This window comes from Palaemon carinicauda, chromosome 45, assembly GCF_036898095.1.
Source record: "Palaemon carinicauda isolate YSFRI2023 chromosome 45, ASM3689809v2, whole genome shotgun sequence".
In the NCBI taxonomy this organism is placed as follows: Eukaryota; Metazoa; Arthropoda; class Malacostraca; order Decapoda; family Palaemonidae; genus Palaemon; species Palaemon carinicauda.
In genome coordinates this window covers 8,744,719-8,763,232 of record NC_090769.1, presented here as the reverse complement: position 1 = coordinate 8,763,232, position 18,514 = coordinate 8,744,719, and the positions used below count along the sequence as shown (strand labels likewise).

The window sequence follows — 18,514 nt, the reverse complement described above, 5'->3', positions numbered from 1 at the left end:
TTCATGGTATTACAATGAAACAATCTCCAATAGATTTAATAGATTTGAGAACAAAGCCTTCAGAAGGATATTGGGAGTTGAAAGGCAGAACTGGATTTGAAATAAAACTATGAGAGATTACTCGAGTGCCATACGTAGATGAGATCATGATGAGGGGTAGATGAAGATGTTTTTAGCATGCTCTTCGCACTCCCCAAGAGAGATTAGTTCACCAAACTTTCAATTGAGCTCCAAAAGGCACTAGAAGAGTTGGAAGACCCAGGCGTACATAGCTAAGGACTAGGAAGTTTGAAGTACGAGAAGAAGTATTGATTCAAAAGCTCAAGATAGAAACAACTGACGAAATCTAACCGAAGCTCTTTGCGTTAATAGATGTAGGAGGTGATATATATATATATATATATATATATATATATATATATATATATATATATATATATATATATATATATATATATATATTTCTATCATCATCATCATCATCATCTATTGACACAAAGGGCTTCAGTTAGATATCGCAATTCGTTTCCATCTTGAGCTTTTAAATCAATACTTTTCTATTCATTATCTCCTACTTCACGCTTCCTAGTCCTTAGCCATGTAGGCCTGGGTCTTCCAACTCTTCTAGTGCCTTATGGAGCTCAGCTGAAAGTTTGGTGAACTAATCTCTCCTGGGGAGTGCGAAGAGCATGCTCAAACCATCTCCATCTACCCCTCATCATAATCTCATCCACATATGGCACTCGAGTAATCTCTGTTAGTTTCATTTCTAATACTGTCCTGCCATTTAACTACCAATATTCTACCGAGGGCTTGGTTCTCAAATCTATAAAATCTGTTTGATATTGGTTCATCGTCATACCACGAATCATAACCATACTATTACACCCATCTCACTAAACTGATATTTAGCCTGTTTTTGATATGTAATTACAGGCGATTTGATGTGCAAGTTTTCTTAACCGAGTCATTGTCTGATTTGCTTTTTTCAATGTTTCGTTAAACTCAAATTCTAAAGATCCTGTTTTAGAGATTATAGTTTTTAGATATTTCAATGATTTCACCTCATTAATCCTTTTCTTTCCAATGATATTTCATCTTCCATTGCATATTCCGTTCTCATCATCTCTGGCTTTCTTTTATTTATATTTAGCTTACCCTCATGTGATATTTCAAGCATTCCGGTAAGCAAGCTTTGCAAGTCCTGTGGTGTTCTACTAATGAGGACACCGTCATAAGCATACTCTACGTCAGCTAATTTCCAGTTACCAATCCAGTCCAATCCTTCTCCACCATCCCCAACTGTTCTATGCATTATAAAATCCATGCGGAGGATAAACAACATAGGTGACAACACATACCTTGGAGTACTCCGCTGTTCACTGAAAATTCATATGATAGGACTGCCACTATTCAAGGACGGATCCAGACTTTTCAGTGAGAGGGGTTTAAGGAAAAATGGGCACCTGTAATCACTTAAAAAGGCACTTTACAAATTTGCTCAAAAATTAATGGAATAGACAATATTATTATCTGCGCATATTATTATTGTGCAAGTACAGACACGAGCATTTTGATGAACGTAGATAAGGTAAATTTATTAACAAATAAGACAAACGATTTTGCAGCTACATTGCACATTGGAAGCATATATCTTCAATGTTTACATTTATTTTTATGCGTGTCTACTAGTCTATATCTAATCGTCTAACGTTCTCACCGTAGATCTAGGCCTATGTTTTGATGTCAAATGAATATAGAATACACTGCAAAAAAAAAAAAAAAAAAAAAAAAAGACGTTTTGTGACATACCTGAAAAACGAGTGAATAATCCTGCATCGTTTGGCATCTTGTTCTAACAGCGCCTTTTCAACACACTTTACTCTATCATTACGTGGCATTTTGTCGGCTAAAACATCGAAAGATTCGCCACAGTTGTCCGATCAGCGATCTTCCTGGCTTCTCGCTGGCCTCTGTTGAGTGCTTACGAAGGCGCAGGAAAATCAACCTGGTTCGGAACAAGGTTAATTTTCCCGCGCCTGGGAACTTTCCAGGTGTCCGACATAACGAGGTGGCTCATGAAGTCTATCAGCTCATGTTTATAATCATTTCCGTGATAACTGTGTCATGATAGTTATCTACTTTTTAGAATATAGGCTACTACTTCATTTTTTAATGGTCTCAAGAAGGCCCCTTGAAAACTCGAAAGGGCACTTTCAAAATTTGTGGTGGGGTTAGGACGTCGTTAACCCCACCTCAGATCCGTCCTTGACTATTCCTTATCCATGCAGAATTAATTCTCTTGAAGATTGTCACCACTTTTCCTTCTCAGTGCAGAATCATTTCTCTTAAAGATTGTTGCCACTTTATCTTCTCCGTGCAGAATTTTCTTTAAGATTGTCGCCACTTTTCCTCCTCCGCACAGAATTCTCTTCAGGATTGTCGCCACTTTTCCTTCTGTCTACAGAATTCTCTTGAGGATTGTCGTCACTGTTCCTTCTCTCTACAGAATTGTCTTGAGGATTGTCACCACTTTTCATTCTCCTTGCAGAATTATTTCTCTGATGATTGTCACCAATTTTCCTTCCCCATGCAGAAATAATTCACTTGGGATTGATGCCATTTTTTCTTCTCCATGCAGAATTATTTCTCGAGGCTTATCGCCACATTTCCTTTTCTGTGTAGATTCGCTTGAGGATTATCGCCACTTTTCCTTCTCTGTGTAGAATTCTCTTGAGGATTGTCGCCACTTTTCCTTCTCTGTGTAGAATTCCTCTTGAGGATTGTCGCCACTTTCCTTCTCTGTGTAGAATTCTCTTGAGGATTGTCGCCACTTTTCCTTCTCTGTGTAGAATTCCTCTTGAGGATTGTCGCCACTTTTCCTTCGCTCTACAGAATTGATTATCTTGAGGAATTTTCGCTACTTTTCATTCTCCGTGCAGAAATAATTCTCATTGGGATTGTCGCTACTTTTCCTTCTCCGTACCAAATTAATTTTCTTGATAATTGTTGCCACTTTTCTTCTCCTTGCAAAATTAATTCTAAGGATTATCCTCACCCTCCCAAAATCAAAACATTGTTCTCTAGTCTTTGGTAGTGCCATAGCCTTAGTACCATGGTCTTCCACTATCTTGGGTTAGAGTTCTCTTGCTTGAAGTTACACTCGGGCACACCTTCTATCTAATTTTTCTTCCTCGTGTTTTGTTAAAGTTTTCATAGTTCATATAGGACATATTTATTTCAATCCTCTTAGAATATTTTTTTTCCTTGTTTCCTTTCCTCACTGGGCTATTTTCCCCTGTTGGAGCCCCTGGACTTATAGCACTCTGTTTTTTCCAACTAGAGTTGTAGCTTAGCAATTAATAATAGTAAGTATAATAATAATAATAATAATAATAATAATAATAATAATAAAAATAATAATAATAATAATAATAATGCGGGTGAGGTGATTGGTGGAGCCTATAGGTTTATCTGCCGATTCATCAGCAACCATTGCCTGAGAAAGCATAATATTGTGGGAAAGATAGGAAAATGGGTAAAAGAATTCCTGCAAAACAGAAAACAGATAGTGGTTGCAAATGACGAGAAATCGGATGAAGCTCATGTAATATCTGGCGTGCCACAAGGTACGGTATTAGCTGCTCTGCTGTTTGTTATTATGATCTCAGACATAGACTGTGATGTTGAAACCTCTGTAGTGAGAAGTTTCGCCGATGACACAAGAATAAGTAGAGAAATTACTTGTGATGAAGATAGGAACTCACTACAAAGAGATCTAAACAAAATATATGAATGGGCGGAGATAAATAGGATGGTATTTAACTCTGTTAAATTCGAATCAATGAATTATGGAAGCAGAGAAGGAATGGTACATGCATACAAGGGACCTAATAACGAGACAATCACAAACAAGGAAGCAATTAAAGACCTTGGTGTAATGTTAAATAGGAATATGTTATGCAACAACCAAATAGCAACACTGTTGGCTAAATGTAAAGCAAAAATGGGAATGTTATTCAGACACTTTAAAACAAGAAAAGCTGAACACATGATTATGCTTTACAAAACTTATGTACGTAGTACACTCGAGTACTGCAATGTGATATGGTACCCACACTACCAAAAGGATATTGCACAAATAAAGAGTGTACAAAGGTCCTATACTGCTAGAATAGAAAGAAGTTAAGGACCTTGGACTACTGGGAAAGACTGCAAATTTTAAAACTATACAGTCTAGAAAGGAGAAGATAACGCTACATGATTAAAACAAGCATGGAAGCAAATAGAAGGAATTACTGAAAACATCATGGAGCTAAAAATATCAGAGAGAGCAAGCCGAGGTAGATTAATAGTGCCAAAAAATATACCAGGAAGACTAAGGAAGGCGCACAGGACATTAATCCACTACGCACCAGCATCGATAATGCAGCGACTATTTAATGTGCTGCCAGCTCATCTAAGAAACATATCAGGAGTGAGCGTAGATGTGTTTAAGAATAAGCTCGATAAATACCTAAGATGCATCCCAGACCATCCAAGACTGGAAGATGCAAAATACCACCGGAAGATGCAACTCTCTGGTGGATATACGAGGTGCCTCACACTGATGGACCTGGGGGAACCCAACAAAAATTAAGGCAATAAGGTAAGGCTCCTTGTCTCTAGCTTGAGTGGAGAGTGAGGTAGGGTGCTAATCATATGTATATATGATCAGTGTCTAGGGCTTTGGCCTGCGTGATAATGCAGTGTCACTGTCCCTTGCCTTTGCCATTCATGAGTGGTCTTTAAAAACTTTTTAAATCTTTATTTACTGTCCACTTCCTTGCAACAGATTTGTATCAGCGTTGTATAATATTGTTTTTATTTCATTGCAGATTGATTAAGAAGTGCATTTAGAGAAGAGATGCCGGTGCAGAGCAATGTCCTTCAGTACAGACGACGGACTCCTGTTAACAAAGCTCCGGACATTGATGAAGCACTCGGATTATGTTCCTCAATCACTTAATGCTTATATTGTTCCAGGCGGAGATGCTCATCAGGTACGTTATTTGATACACCACACACACACACACACATATATATATATATATATATATTATATATATATATATATATATATTATATATATATATATATATATATATTATATATATATATATATATATATTATATATATATATATATATTATATATATATATATATATATACTGTATATATATATATATATATACTGTATATATATATATATATATAATAATGTTTGCATGTGTGTGTGTATTTCTGTGCGTGTTCACTTTGTTTTCTGTTATTCTTTGTTGAAGAAAATATAATTACTTTAGCACCCTAATAGCAACAGTTATGAAATAGTATAAAGTTATAGACATATATAATACCAAAAATTAAGTAAGTTGAAGGCCAAGCAAGCTTTGAGCCTATCATTTAGAAATAGAAATGATAATGGAGGGAAATATCTTATCAACAAAAATAAATTTGCTCAGTCATATAATAGTACAGTCTTGATGTCAACTCAAATGGCATTTCTACCAAGTCTCTTATTATTTGTTTGAGTAAGGAGGAAATGCAGGTTTTGGCCAGTTTACGGAGGAGTATTTGAAGATATGATATTTTTCAAATCATTATGATTTATTTCATAAAACAATCCCTTCAGTAATTGAAGATTTTTCATTTCGCTGTCCAATACTAATTACATAGCAATGCTTATCAAAAGTATGCAAAGATTACATCAGAGCACTACCTTTTTATTATTATTATTATTTATTATTTATTATTTATTATTATTATTATTATTATTATTATTATCATTATTATTATTATTATTATTAGTAGTAGTAGTAGTAGTAGTAGTAGTAATAGTAGTAGTAGTTAAGCTACAACCCAAGTTACAAAGCCAGGATGATACAAGCCTAAAGGCTCCAACAAGGAAAAATAGCCACAGACGAAATTAACCTGGCATTTTATTCTCTCATTTCAGAATGAATATGTGGCCGAATGCGACAAGCGTTTGCCCTTCATTTCTGGCTTCAGCAGGTCAATTGGCACTGCCGTCATCACAGACACCACTGCAGCTCTCTGGGTCGAAAGTGCTTATTTCATGCAAGCGAAGGAAGAATCGGATGCCAGCTGGAAGGTCATGTGTCAAGGTTGGTTTTAAGGAGGTTTCGATTTTCAACCTTGTTCTATTATTATTATTATTATTATTATTATTATTATCCATGCTACAACCCTAGTTGGAAAAGCAAGATGCTACAAGCCCAGGGGCCCCAACAGGGAAAAATAGCCCAGTGAGGAAAGGAAATAAGGAAATGAATAAATGAAGAGAACAAATTGACAATAAATCATTCTAAAATAAGTAATAACGTCAAAACAGACATGTCATATATAAACTATTAACAACATCAAAAACTAATATGTCATAAATAAACTATAAAAAGACTCATGTCCGCCTGGTCAACAAAAAAGCATTTGAGTTTTGGTTGGCGTACACTATTAAAAATTTGCCGTAAAAACGGTAGAAATCCTTGAATAAATGTTTCGAGGCAATTGCCGTTTAAAAAAAGGATATATGCGTAAATGAGTGGTATTACGCTCAACAACCCGTAAAAGATATTTGCAAAGTAGCTTAAAAATAATTAGGGGGACTGAAATACTGAAATACGGCTGAGAACAGTATAATTTTACGGATAATTTCTGATTTAAAATTACGGTTTCTTAACAGTATATATGTCTTACGTTTTTTAACATCGTATATGTCTTAATGTTGTTACTGTTCTTTGCCATTTTAATCCACATCCGTTTCCATATTGTTTCTGATCTTCCACTGTTTTGGTGTTGAGTTTTCTTGCTTGAGGGTACACTCGGGCACACTATTCTCTTATTTCTCTTCCTTTTCTATTTTTTTATTTTTTTTTTTTGAAGTGTTTATAGTTTATATATGAGAGATTTATTTTGATGTTACTATTAAAATATTTTATTTAAATTGTTCATTAATTCTCGTGAAGTTTATTTCCTTATTTCCTTTCCTCACTGGGCTATTTTTCCCTATTTGAACCTTCTGGCTTATAGCATCCTGCTTTCCCAACTAGGGTTATAACTTAGCTAGTAATGTTACTATCAATGAATAGATTTGCGTTCGACATAAGAAACGCATCGAATCTTATTTTAATAACTTTGTCTTTTTAAATCTTCGCTCCACCATTAAAGTCTCTCCGAATCTTTTTTTTTTTCTTTCTTTTTTTTACAGTAGATATTTTTCTCCATTGGCAGAGTTTCTTTGACGCTCGTTTTCATTAGTCTCTGTCACTCTAGGACTTTGATCTCCATCAACATAATCTTGAAATTTGTTTTAATAATTTCCTCTATGAAGATCTCTATATCATCAAACTCCTTTTGAAGTTTTATTTTCAATAAAAACTTTATCATTTAAGCAACTAAGTTACTGTCAATCCCCAGATTATTATTATTATTATTATTATTATCATTATTATTATTATTATTATTATTATTATTATTATTATTATTATTATTATTATTATTATTATTATTACTTGCTAAGCTACCACCCTAGTTTGAGAAACAGGATGATATAAGCCCAGGGGCCCAACAGGGAAAATAGGCCAGTGAGGAAAAGAAATAGGGAAAAATAAAATATTTTAATAACCGTAACAACATTAAAATGAATATTTCCTATATAAACTATATAAAGATTAACAAAACCAAAGGAAGAGAAATTAGCTAGAATAGTGTGGCCCAAGTGTACCCTCAAGCAAAAGAACTATACCCCAAGACAGTGGAAGACCATGGTACAGAGGCTATGGCACTACCCAAGACTAGAGAACAATGGTTTGATTTTGGGGTATCATTTTCCTAGAAGAGTTGCTTACCACAGCTAAAGAAAATCTTCTACCCTAACCAAGAGGAAAGTAGCCACTGAACAATTACAGTGCAGTAGTTAACCCCTTGGGTGAAAAATAATTACTCATATTTTACTATTATCTTGCTCAAATGAACTAGTTTCTGTTGAATTGGTCAATTGAATTTAACACTGTTAATTTTCTTCTCTTAACATTTCTCAGGAAATGTCAACACTCCTTCAGTAGCTCGGTACCTTTGCAAGGTCCTAAAAGGTCCCTCAGTTGTTGGTGCCGATCCATACCTCGTGAATGCAGGGTGTTGGCAAGATCTTGAGAGAGAGTTCCACAGATATGGTCATGTGTTGATTCCAGTATCAACGAATCTAATAGATTTACTGTGGGAGGACCGACCACGACGTACTGCCAATGCAATATTTCCTTTGGAGGTTAGTGCATATAATACGATATATGCTTCTACTGTATAGTAACATGCTGTGTAAGTAATAACGAGATTAATAGTACATTTTGTTAAAGTACTTCGACTCTTTATTTTTTTCTTTTGTTAATTACTATTAAAATTTTTGAGCTTACTGAAAATTTGTATGTAATGTAATCTAATAAAAAAAAATTAACTAAATTCAATAAAAACAAAATTGTATTGCTGTCTGCATGTTTAAGCTAGAAATATTTTAAAGCCAAAAGGTTCCAAATTTTTTACACATTATATGGACTTATACATTCATATAACCTCATTCATATATTTTATTATCTCTAAATGTGGAATTTATTTCATTTTAGATCAAATACACTGGGAGAAGTGTCACAGAAAAAGTGGTAGAACTAAGAGACAAACTGGAAGAAGAAAATACCAACATGATTATCATCACCGATCTTGATGAAATTGCTTGTGGGTATATCTTTAGATTATATAATTTCTAAGTGTTTGAGGTAGATAACTTAGCTTTACAATCACAGGATCAATTATTCAACAGCTCTCTTAACCCTTTCGAGTGGTTTGCTATGAAGCAATCGGATTCTGTCTGTTTTTAGAAGGGGCTTTTTGCCAATGAATTATCACCTGATATTGATCTTAAACTTTTTTTTTTATGATGAGCTCAATTCACTGGTAGATAAACAGCTCTTAAAGAGTAAGTTTGTAGAATACAGATTGGTCTTATTGGTAGCAGCTTGTTATTAACTTTCAAATATGCCCAATATATTGCAGTTTTCAATATAGCAAAGCTTTGTAAGGAACAATTGTTATGAATGAACTGAAACAGCATAAGAGTTTTCTATTTCACCATCTGGATCTTTTAGTTCCCCTAATCACCTCTCTTGGAATTAGAACTTACAGCGAAGAATCTTTAAGTAAATTTTATAATTTGGCGCATTTCGTCAAAATTGTGTCAATATCTTATTTAGGTTTACGATTTGATTATGAAAATTTTCAGCTTCCCAGCAATTCCTGTTTTGTTTAAAGGACCTAACAAATCTCTAGATTGGTGTTTTAAGAAAGCAGACTCTCCTGTTTTGTTTATAGGACCTAACAAATCTCTAGATTGTTTTAAGAAAGCAGACTCTCCTGTTTTGTTTATAGGACCTAACAAATCTCTAGATTGGTGTTTTAAGAAAGCAGACTCTCCTGTTTTGTTTATAGGACCTAACAAATCTCTAGATTGTTTTAAGAAAGCAAACTCTCCTGTTTTATTTTTAGGACCTAACAAATCTCTAGATTGTTTTAAGAAAGCCCTCTCCTGTTTTGTTTATAGGACCTAACAAATCTTTAGATTGTTTTAAGAAAGCAAACTCTCCTGTTTTATTTATAGGACCTAACAAACCTCTAGATTGGTGTTTTAAGAAAGCAGACTCTCCTGTTTTGTTTATAGGACCTAACAAATCTCTAGATTGTTTTAAGAAAGCAGACTCTCCTGTTTTGTTTATAGGACCTAACAAATCTCTAGATTTGTGTTTTAAGAAAGCAGACTCTCCTGTTTTGTTTATAGGACCTAACAAATCTCTAGATTGTTTTAAGAAAGCAAACTCTCTTGTTTTATTTATAGGACCTAACAAATCTCTAGATTGTTTTAAGAAAGCAGACTCTCCTGTTTTGTTTATAGGACCTAACAAATCTCTAGATTTGTGTTTTAAGAAAGCAGACTCTCCTGTTTTGTTTATAGGACCTAACAAATCTCTAGATTGTTTTAAGAAAGCAAACTCTCTTGTTTTATTTATAGGACCTAACAAATCTCTAGATTGTTTTAAGAAAGCAGACTCTCCTGTTTTGTTTATAGGACCTAACAAATCTCTAGATTTGTGTTTTAAGAAAGCAGACTCTCCTGTTTTGTTTATAGGACCTAACAAATCTCTAGATTGTTTAAGAAAGCACTCTCCTGTTTTGTTTATAGGACCTAACAAATCTCTAGATTGTTTAAAGAAAGCAGACTCTCCTATTTTGTTTATAGGACCTAACAAATCTCTAGATTGGTGTTTTAAGAAAGCAGACTCTCCTGTTTTGTTTATAGGACCTAACAAATCTCTAGATTGGTGTTTTAAGAAAGCAGACTCTCCTGTTTTGTTTATAGGACCTAACAAATCTCTAGATTGTTTAAAGAAAGCAGACTCCTTTCTTTATCAGACCTGTTCAACCTCCGTGGATCAGACATTGCCTGCAACCCGGTCTTCTTCTCTTACGCCGTGGTAACGGACACGGAAGTTTTCCTCTTCGTCAATAAATCTCAGCTCACTCGAGCGGCCAAGACAGACTTGATGCTGGAGAGTGTCAACATAAAGATACTGTCGTACAAGATGATATCATCTTTCATTCGGAATAAGGTAACGTTTACTTGATTTCATGAAACTTCTGACAATTTTCAGTTGTTATGGCCATGGTATTCAAAACTAAACAAAAGCGTTTTTCATTTGTTACACTCATATGTTTGTGTTTGTAAAACGCCATCCTCCTTTTCTTTTTCTGTCACTTACAATTTGTAAAATACAGAGTTAATTGTTTTTTATCTATTTACTTACCCACTTATCTATTCATGTATATATTTATTTATTCATATACTACAGTTATCAAGATTTAGCGGTAATGTTTGGTTATCAACCCGTTCTTCACACGCCATTATTCGGTTGGTTCCCAAAGACAGAAGACTTATCAAGACGTCACCGATCGCCAAAATGAAAAGTGTCAAAAATAAAACTGAAATTAATGGTAAGCATTTCAGACAGGTTTGCATTATTTTATTTGAAATTAGTGATAAGGATTCAGACAGGTATGCATTATTTTATTTTAAATTATTTTGAATTAATGGTAAGGATTTAGGCAGGTTTGCATTATTTTTTTTAAATTACTGGTAAGGATTTAGATAGGTTTGCCTTATCTTATTTTAAATTACTGGTAAGGATTTAGACAGGTTTGCATTATTTTATTTTAAATTAATGGTAAGGATTTAGACAGGTTTGCATTATTTCATTTTAAATGATTTTAAATTAATGGTAAGGAATCAGACAGGTATGCATTATTTTATTTTAAATTATTCTAAATTAATGGTAAGAATTTAGACAGGTTTGCATTATATTATTTTGAATTAATGGTAAGAATTTAGACAGATTTGCATTATTTTAGTTTGAATTAATGGTAAGGATTTAGACAGGTTTGCATTATTTTATTTTTAATTATTTTAAATTAACGAGAAGGATTCGGACTGATTTGCATTATTTTATTTTAAACTATTTTGAATTAATGGTAAGGATTCAGACAGGTTTGCATTATTTCCATTTAATTTCTCCATTTAATGAGTCCTAATTATTTTATAACTATAGATTGCTATACAGAATATAGAGCAAATCACTTGAATACTTTTTGTCTTAGTAGCACGTTATACTTATAATAGTTTGTCCTGCCAGCTTATAATTTCCTTATATTGTCCTGCGTAACTATTGTTTTCATTAGCTGTCCTATTCACCGTGAATTTTTATTATAATGTCCTGCCCACCTTATATTTTCATTATATTGTCCTTCATAGCTTATATTTTCATGATATTGTCCTGTAACCCTTATGTTTTGATTAGATTGTCCTGCTCACCTTATATTTTCACTAGATTGTCCTGCTCATCCTATACTTTCATTCAGTTATCTTGCCAACCTTATATTTTCATGAGAATACTCTGCTCACCATATATTCTCATTAGAGAGATCTGGTCACCTTATATTTTCATTATATTTTCCTGCTCGCCTTATTTTTCAATTAGATTATCTTGCTCTCCTTATATATTCATTAGATTGTCCTGCTCACCTTATACTTATCATTAGATTGTCCTGCTCTCCTTATATTTGAGGTAGATTATCCTTCTCTCCTTATATATTCATTAGATTGTCCTGCTCTCCTTATATTTCAGTTAGGTTATCCTTCTCTCTTTATATATTCATTAGATTGTCCTGCTCACCTTATATTTGTCATTAGATTGTCCTGCTCACCTTATATTTGTCATTAGATTGTCCTGCTCTCCTTATATTTCAGTTAGATTATCCTTCTCTCCTTATATATTCATTAGATTGTCCTGCTCACCTTATATTTGTCATTAGATTGTCTTGCTCTCCTTATATTTCAGTTAGATTATCCTTCTCTCCTTATATATTCATTAGATTGTCCTGCTCACCTTATATTTGTCATTAGATTGTCCTGCTCTCCTTATATTTCAGTTAAATTATCCTTCTCTCCTTATATATTCATTAGATTGTCCTGCACACCTTATATTGTCATTTGATTACTCTATCTACCTTATATTTTCATTAACTTGTTCAACTCACCATATATTGTAATTAGATAGCCCTGCTCACCTTATATTTTCATTTGATTACCCTGCTCACCTTATATTTTCATTAGATTGCCCTGCTCACCTTATATTTTTATTAGATTACCCTGCTCACCTTATATTTTCTTTAGATTGCCCTGCTCACCTTATATTTTCATTAGGTTGCCCTGCTCACCTTATATTTTCATTAGATTGCCCTGCTCACCTTATATTTTCCTTAGATTGCCCTGCTCACCTTATATTTTCATTAGATTGTCCTGCTCACCTTATATATTCATTAGATTGTCCTGCTCACCTTATATTTTCATTAGATTGCCCTGCTCACCTTATATTTTCATTAGATTGCCCTGCTCACCTTATATTTTCATTAGATTGCCCTGCTCACCTTATATATTCATTAGATTGTCCTGCTCACCTTATATATTCATTAGATTGTCCTGCTCACCTTATATTTTCATTAGATTGCCCTGCTCACCTTATATTTTCATTAGGTTGCCCTGCTCACCTTATATTTTCATTAGATTGCCCTGCTCACCTTATATTTTCATTAGATTGCCCTGCTCACCTTATATTTTCATTAGATTGCCCTGCTCACCTTATATATTCATTAGATTGTCCTGCTCACCTTATATATTCATTAGATTGTCCTCCTCACCTTATATTTTCATTAGATTGTCCTCCTCACCTTATATTTTCATTAGATTGTCCTGCTCACTTTATATTTTCATTAGATTGCCCTGCTCACCTTATATATTCATTAGATTGTCCTTCTCACCTTATATTTTCATTAGATTGCCCTGCTCACCTTATATATTCATTAGATTGTCCTGCTCACCTTATATATTCATTAGATTGTTCTGCTCACCTTATATTTTCATTAGATTGTTCTGCTCGCCTTATATCTTCATTAGATTGTTCTGCTCACCTTATATTTTCATTAGATTGCTCTGCTCACCTTATATATTCATTAGATTGTCCTGCTCACCTTATATTTTCATTAGATTACCCTGCTCACCTTATATTTTCATTAGATTGTCCTGCTCACCTTATATATTCATTAGATTGTCCTGCTCATCTTATATTTTCATTAGATTACCCTGCTCACCTTATATATTAATTTGATTATTCTACCCACCTTATATTTTCATTATATATTGTCATTAGATTTTCCTGCTCACCTTATATATTCATTAGATTACCCTGCTCACCTTATATCCTGACTATAGTTTCATATTAGCTACCTTGCTAACCTTAAAATTTTAAATTTTCATTAAATATCCCTGATGACCATTTATGTTCCTTAGATAACCCTGCTTTACCTTAAGTTTTCCTTAGATTGTCTTATTTACCTTAAGTTTTCCCTAGAGTGTCCTACTTACCTTAAGTTTTCCTTGGATTGTCCTGCTTACCTTAAATTTTCCTCAGATTGTCCTGCTTACTTTAAGTTTTCCTCAGATTGTCCTGCTTACCTTAAGTTTTCCTTAGATTGCAATGCTTGCATTAAGTTTTCCTTAGATTGCCCTGCTTACCTCAAGTTTTCCTTAGATTGCACTGCTTACATTAAGTTTTCCTCAGATTGTCCTGCTTACCTTAAGTTTTCCTTAGATTGCAATGCTTGCATTAAGTTTTCCTTAGATTGCCCTGCTTACCTCAAGTTTTCTTTAGATTGCACTGCTTACATTAAGTTTTCCTTAGATTGTCCTGCTTACCGTAAGTTTTCCTTAGATTGCCCTGCTTACCTTAATTTTTCCTTAGATTGTCTTATTTACCTAAGTTTTCCCTAGAGTGTCCTACTTATCTTAAGTTTTCCTTGGATTGTCCTGCTTACCTTAAATTTTCCTCAGATTGTCCTGCTTACCTTAAGTTTTCCTCAGATTGTCCTGCTTACTTTAAGTTTTCCTTAGATTGTCTGTTTACCCTGACTTTGGAAACCGCTTTCTCTTTCAGGGATGGAAGAGAGCAATCTTAGGGATTCCTCTGCTCTGTGTCAGTATCTGTGTTGGTTGGAAGGAGAAGCGAAAAATGGGAGACAAACTGAAATTTCTGCTGCCAATTATCTACAAATGTTGCGAGAGTAAGTCAATGACGAGTTTCATATGTAGTAATAGTTTAATGGTTTAAAGATCGCCCCTGAATGGCAGAGGCAAGGGACAGTGACATTGCCCTAGCAATCAGGACAGTGCCCTTGAGACTGACCATATATTATATGATCAGCGCCCAAGCCTGCTCTCCACCCAAGCTAGGACCAGGGAGAGCCAGGCAGTGGCTGCTAATGACTCAGCAGATAGACCTATAGGCTCCCCCCAAACCCCCCAACCTTAGCTCACAAGGATGTTAAAGTTGCAGACACTAATGGCACTAACGTGTCTGAGCGAGACTCGAACCCCCGTCTGGCAAACGCCAGACAGATACGTTAACAATCAGGCCACAACTACACTAATTGAATAAAATCTCTACTGTCGAAGCTCAGAGTATAAAAATGTGTAGGCCTATGCGTGTGTGGATTAGTGTCAGATGAGAGCCTTCGCGATATTCTTCCATTTTTATACTGCTTAAGATTTGCACTGAAAATGACTCTGTGTCTGACACGAAAAAAAAAAAAAAAAAAAAAACATGAACATTCTTTGACGTTTCAAATATAATACATTTGAAATTTCAATCGAATGGAATATTGATTAAATTCTTTAGTCTAATATTTCCTTAAAAGAGAAACTATATCCTTAATCCTAAATGTTAAAATTGAACCCAACATTGCTTAAAATAGTGTCTAATATTTTTCTAAGAGAGAAAATATATCCTTAATCCTAACTATTAAAATTTTAGTAAAAAATTAGAATAAGTTAAGATTACAGACTTGTTTTTTCTTATCGCAGGGAACAGGAAAACTACATTGGCCAATGCTTCCCCACGATCTCCTCAGCGGGTCCAAATTCATCGATAATGTACTATCTGCCAACTCCGGAGACGGATCGTAAGATAACAACTGAAGAGCTGCACATGTGCGATTCCGGAGCCCATTACAAGTAAATACTTAAATACTTAAATACTTTTTAGGTTCATTTTCTTTTTACTAAATTGAATTCCAATACAGGTTTTTTTTTTTTTTTTTTTTTTTTTTTTTTTTTTTTTTTGCTATGTTTAATTAGTGCACATTATTTTCAAACCGTTGATTAAAAAGTTTTTGCGGTTTTATTGGTTATTAGGCAAGGTCTACCTGATTATTATTATTATTATTATTATTATTATTATTATTATTATTATTATTATTATTATTATTATTATTACCTCCGCCAACGAAGTCAGAAGGAGGATGTTTTCACTCATGTTTGTGTGTTTGTGAACAGCTCCCAGGCTACAATTTTAATCGTAGAGTAATGAAACTTGCAGGAATTAACTGTTATGTAAAGAGCTGGAAATTATTACATTTTGGAAGGTCAGTATCAAAGGTTTCGATCAAGCAAAATGTCCAATTCACGAAATCGGCCATAATTTTGGACATCGTTGTCAGTGTCTTCAACCTTGGTTCATATTTGAGTGTATGAAAATCCACGCTAATTAATACATGTTAAGGTCAAAGGTCAAGATCGAGAAATATGCTGCCGTGGCGGAGGCCAGCGCTTTACTGAGTGCCCCTCTAGTTAGGTAAGGTACATCCCTAGTTGGAAAAGCATGATGCTATATGGTCAAGGACCCCAACAAGGGAAAATACCTAAATAAGAAAATAAAACAAGGAAATAAATAAACTATATGAGAAGTCATGAATAAAAAGTATAGATTATCTTAAGATCAGTAACAACGTTAGAATAGATGTCATATTTAAACTATGAAGAGAGACTTACGAAAAACCTGCTCGACATAAAAACATTCGCTACAAGTTTAAACTTTTGAAGTTCCACCGATTAGAAGGTTATTCTACAATCGGTCACAGCTGGAATAAAACTTCTAGAATACTGTGTTGAGCCTTATATGGAGAAAGCATGACTTAGAATTAAATGCATGCCTAGCCGGATGTTGAGGAACCACTGTCCTCGACTTGCAATAATTCTTTGCGCTTTGTTAGGGTTTAACTTCATGCTCCATAATTTTTGCACTTTATGAATGGTGTGCACACGTATTTTCATTTTTGCTTTTAAAGGAAAAATTAAAACGAAATGATATAGATTGCATGGGTATTATTTCATCTTTTGAAGCTACTGATTTTGTATATTTCATAATTTCTCCTTTTGTTCGTTTATGAATTGGTGTTGTTGTTGTTGTTGTGGGAAGAGGTGTTACAGAATACTTGAAAATTTGTGATTATGAGTAACCTCAATAATGAAGAAACTTGAAAAGCTCTTTTTGATTGATAATAAACAAGTGAAAATTTTGAAACTGGATTGTCAATATTAATCATTTGCCTGATGATGTCTCGCAGATAACCTGCTTTATGACACATCTTAGACTTTTGTAGTTTTCCTTATGATAAATTTCAGTTCTTTATCAAATGGTTGATTAATGCTATTAAGGAACTCTTCCATATCATTTAGTGTTTATTAAGATTTTTTTTTTTTATAGAGACGGTACTACAGATGTAACCCGGACAGTACATTTTGGAACTCCTTCAAAACACGAGCAAGAGAGTTTTACTCGGGTTTTGAAAGGACTTATTGCCATCACCACCTGTGTTTTCCCTGAGAATACGAAGGTCAGTATAGAGTTAATTTTCATGAGTGAAAACCTGCTTAAATGTCAAATTCAAAGATGTGAATGATTCTTTCATAGTTGGTAGTCTCAGGCATTAGCATTTTGGATAAAATACCAAATTATACTTGCTCTTTGGAGTTAAATAGTTTATTTTTTTCTTAAATTGATTACTATCATACAAATAAGAAGCATGCTTTTAAGATATTCTCTATGTAAGTCTTACCTAATCGATCTCGATTTATTATTATTATTATTATTATTATTATTGTTATTATTATTATTATTATTATTATTATTATTATTATTATTATTATTATTATTATTATTATTATTACAAGCTAAGCTATAACCCTATTTGGAAAGGTAGGATGCTATAAGCCCAAGGGCTTCAACAGGGAAAATTTACCCAGTGAGGAAAGGAAACAAGTACATAAAGAAACTAGAAAAGAAGTAATGAACAATCAAGATAAAATATTTTAAGGACAGTAACAACATTAATTTAGATCTTTCATATATAAACCAAACTCGGCTGAATCCCTCGTCAGGCTGGGAGGAACGAAGAAAAGTCCGCTTTTTTATTATTATGTCGGCTACCCCCCAAAATTGGGGCAAGTGCCTTGGTAAATAGATAGATAGATATATAAAATATAACAACTTACAACAAAGAGGAAGGGGAATAAGATAGAATAACTAATGATATAAAATTATTTGGTCCTCATAAATTGCACCGAATTCTGACAAATCTGTGACACTTTTACAGGGCAGCACTCTTGACATATTAGGTCGCAAAGCTCTTTGGGACGTAGGTCTCGATTACAACCATGGCACAGGGCATGGAATCGGGATGTACCTCAATGTCACCGAAGCTTCCTCGGGGATCTCCTGGTGTAAGGACGAAGATCCTGTCTTGGTAGAAGGAATGTTTCTCACGGAAGGTATGTCCTGCTTCACGTTGGTTTCTCTCTGTGCTCTATACAGTTTATTACCTTCGCCAAGGTTATGAATTCGAGTCAGTTTATTTATTTGTCTGTGTTTCTGTCTGTGGACAGGATTGCGTCAAAACTACTCGACGGATTTAGACGGAATTTCCACCACAGATAGATCTTAGGTCATGGATGACTCCATTAACCTTTGGCGG

The 18,514-nt window shown here is 34.1% G+C and overlaps 1 protein-coding gene across 2 annotated transcripts in view; it reads left to right on the top strand.

Moving 5' to 3' along the window:
• The first annotated feature begins 4,890 nt into the window (after positions 1–4,890).
• Positions 4,891–18,514, top strand: part of LOC137634998 (xaa-Pro aminopeptidase 1-like) — a 44,432-nt gene continuing 30,808 nt past the window's right edge. For both annotated transcript variants that reach the window (XM_068367599.1, XM_068367598.1), the window contains exons 1-10: positions 4,891–5,042; positions 5,997–6,165; positions 8,098–8,321; positions 8,674–8,782; positions 10,511–10,707; positions 10,948–11,089; positions 14,641–14,767; positions 15,567–15,716; positions 17,248–17,377; positions 18,137–18,311. In XM_068367599.1, coding sequence (XP_068223700.1) covers positions 4,923–5,042; positions 5,997–6,165; positions 8,098–8,321; positions 8,674–8,782; positions 10,511–10,707; positions 10,948–11,089; positions 14,641–14,767; positions 15,567–15,716; positions 17,248–17,377; positions 18,137–18,311 — 1,543 coding nt within the window. In that variant the 5' untranslated portion in view covers positions 4,891–4,922. The remainder of the gene's footprint in view (positions 5,043–5,996; positions 6,166–8,097; positions 8,322–8,673; positions 8,783–10,510; positions 10,708–10,947; positions 11,090–14,640; positions 14,768–15,566; positions 15,717–17,247; positions 17,378–18,136; positions 18,312–18,514) is intronic.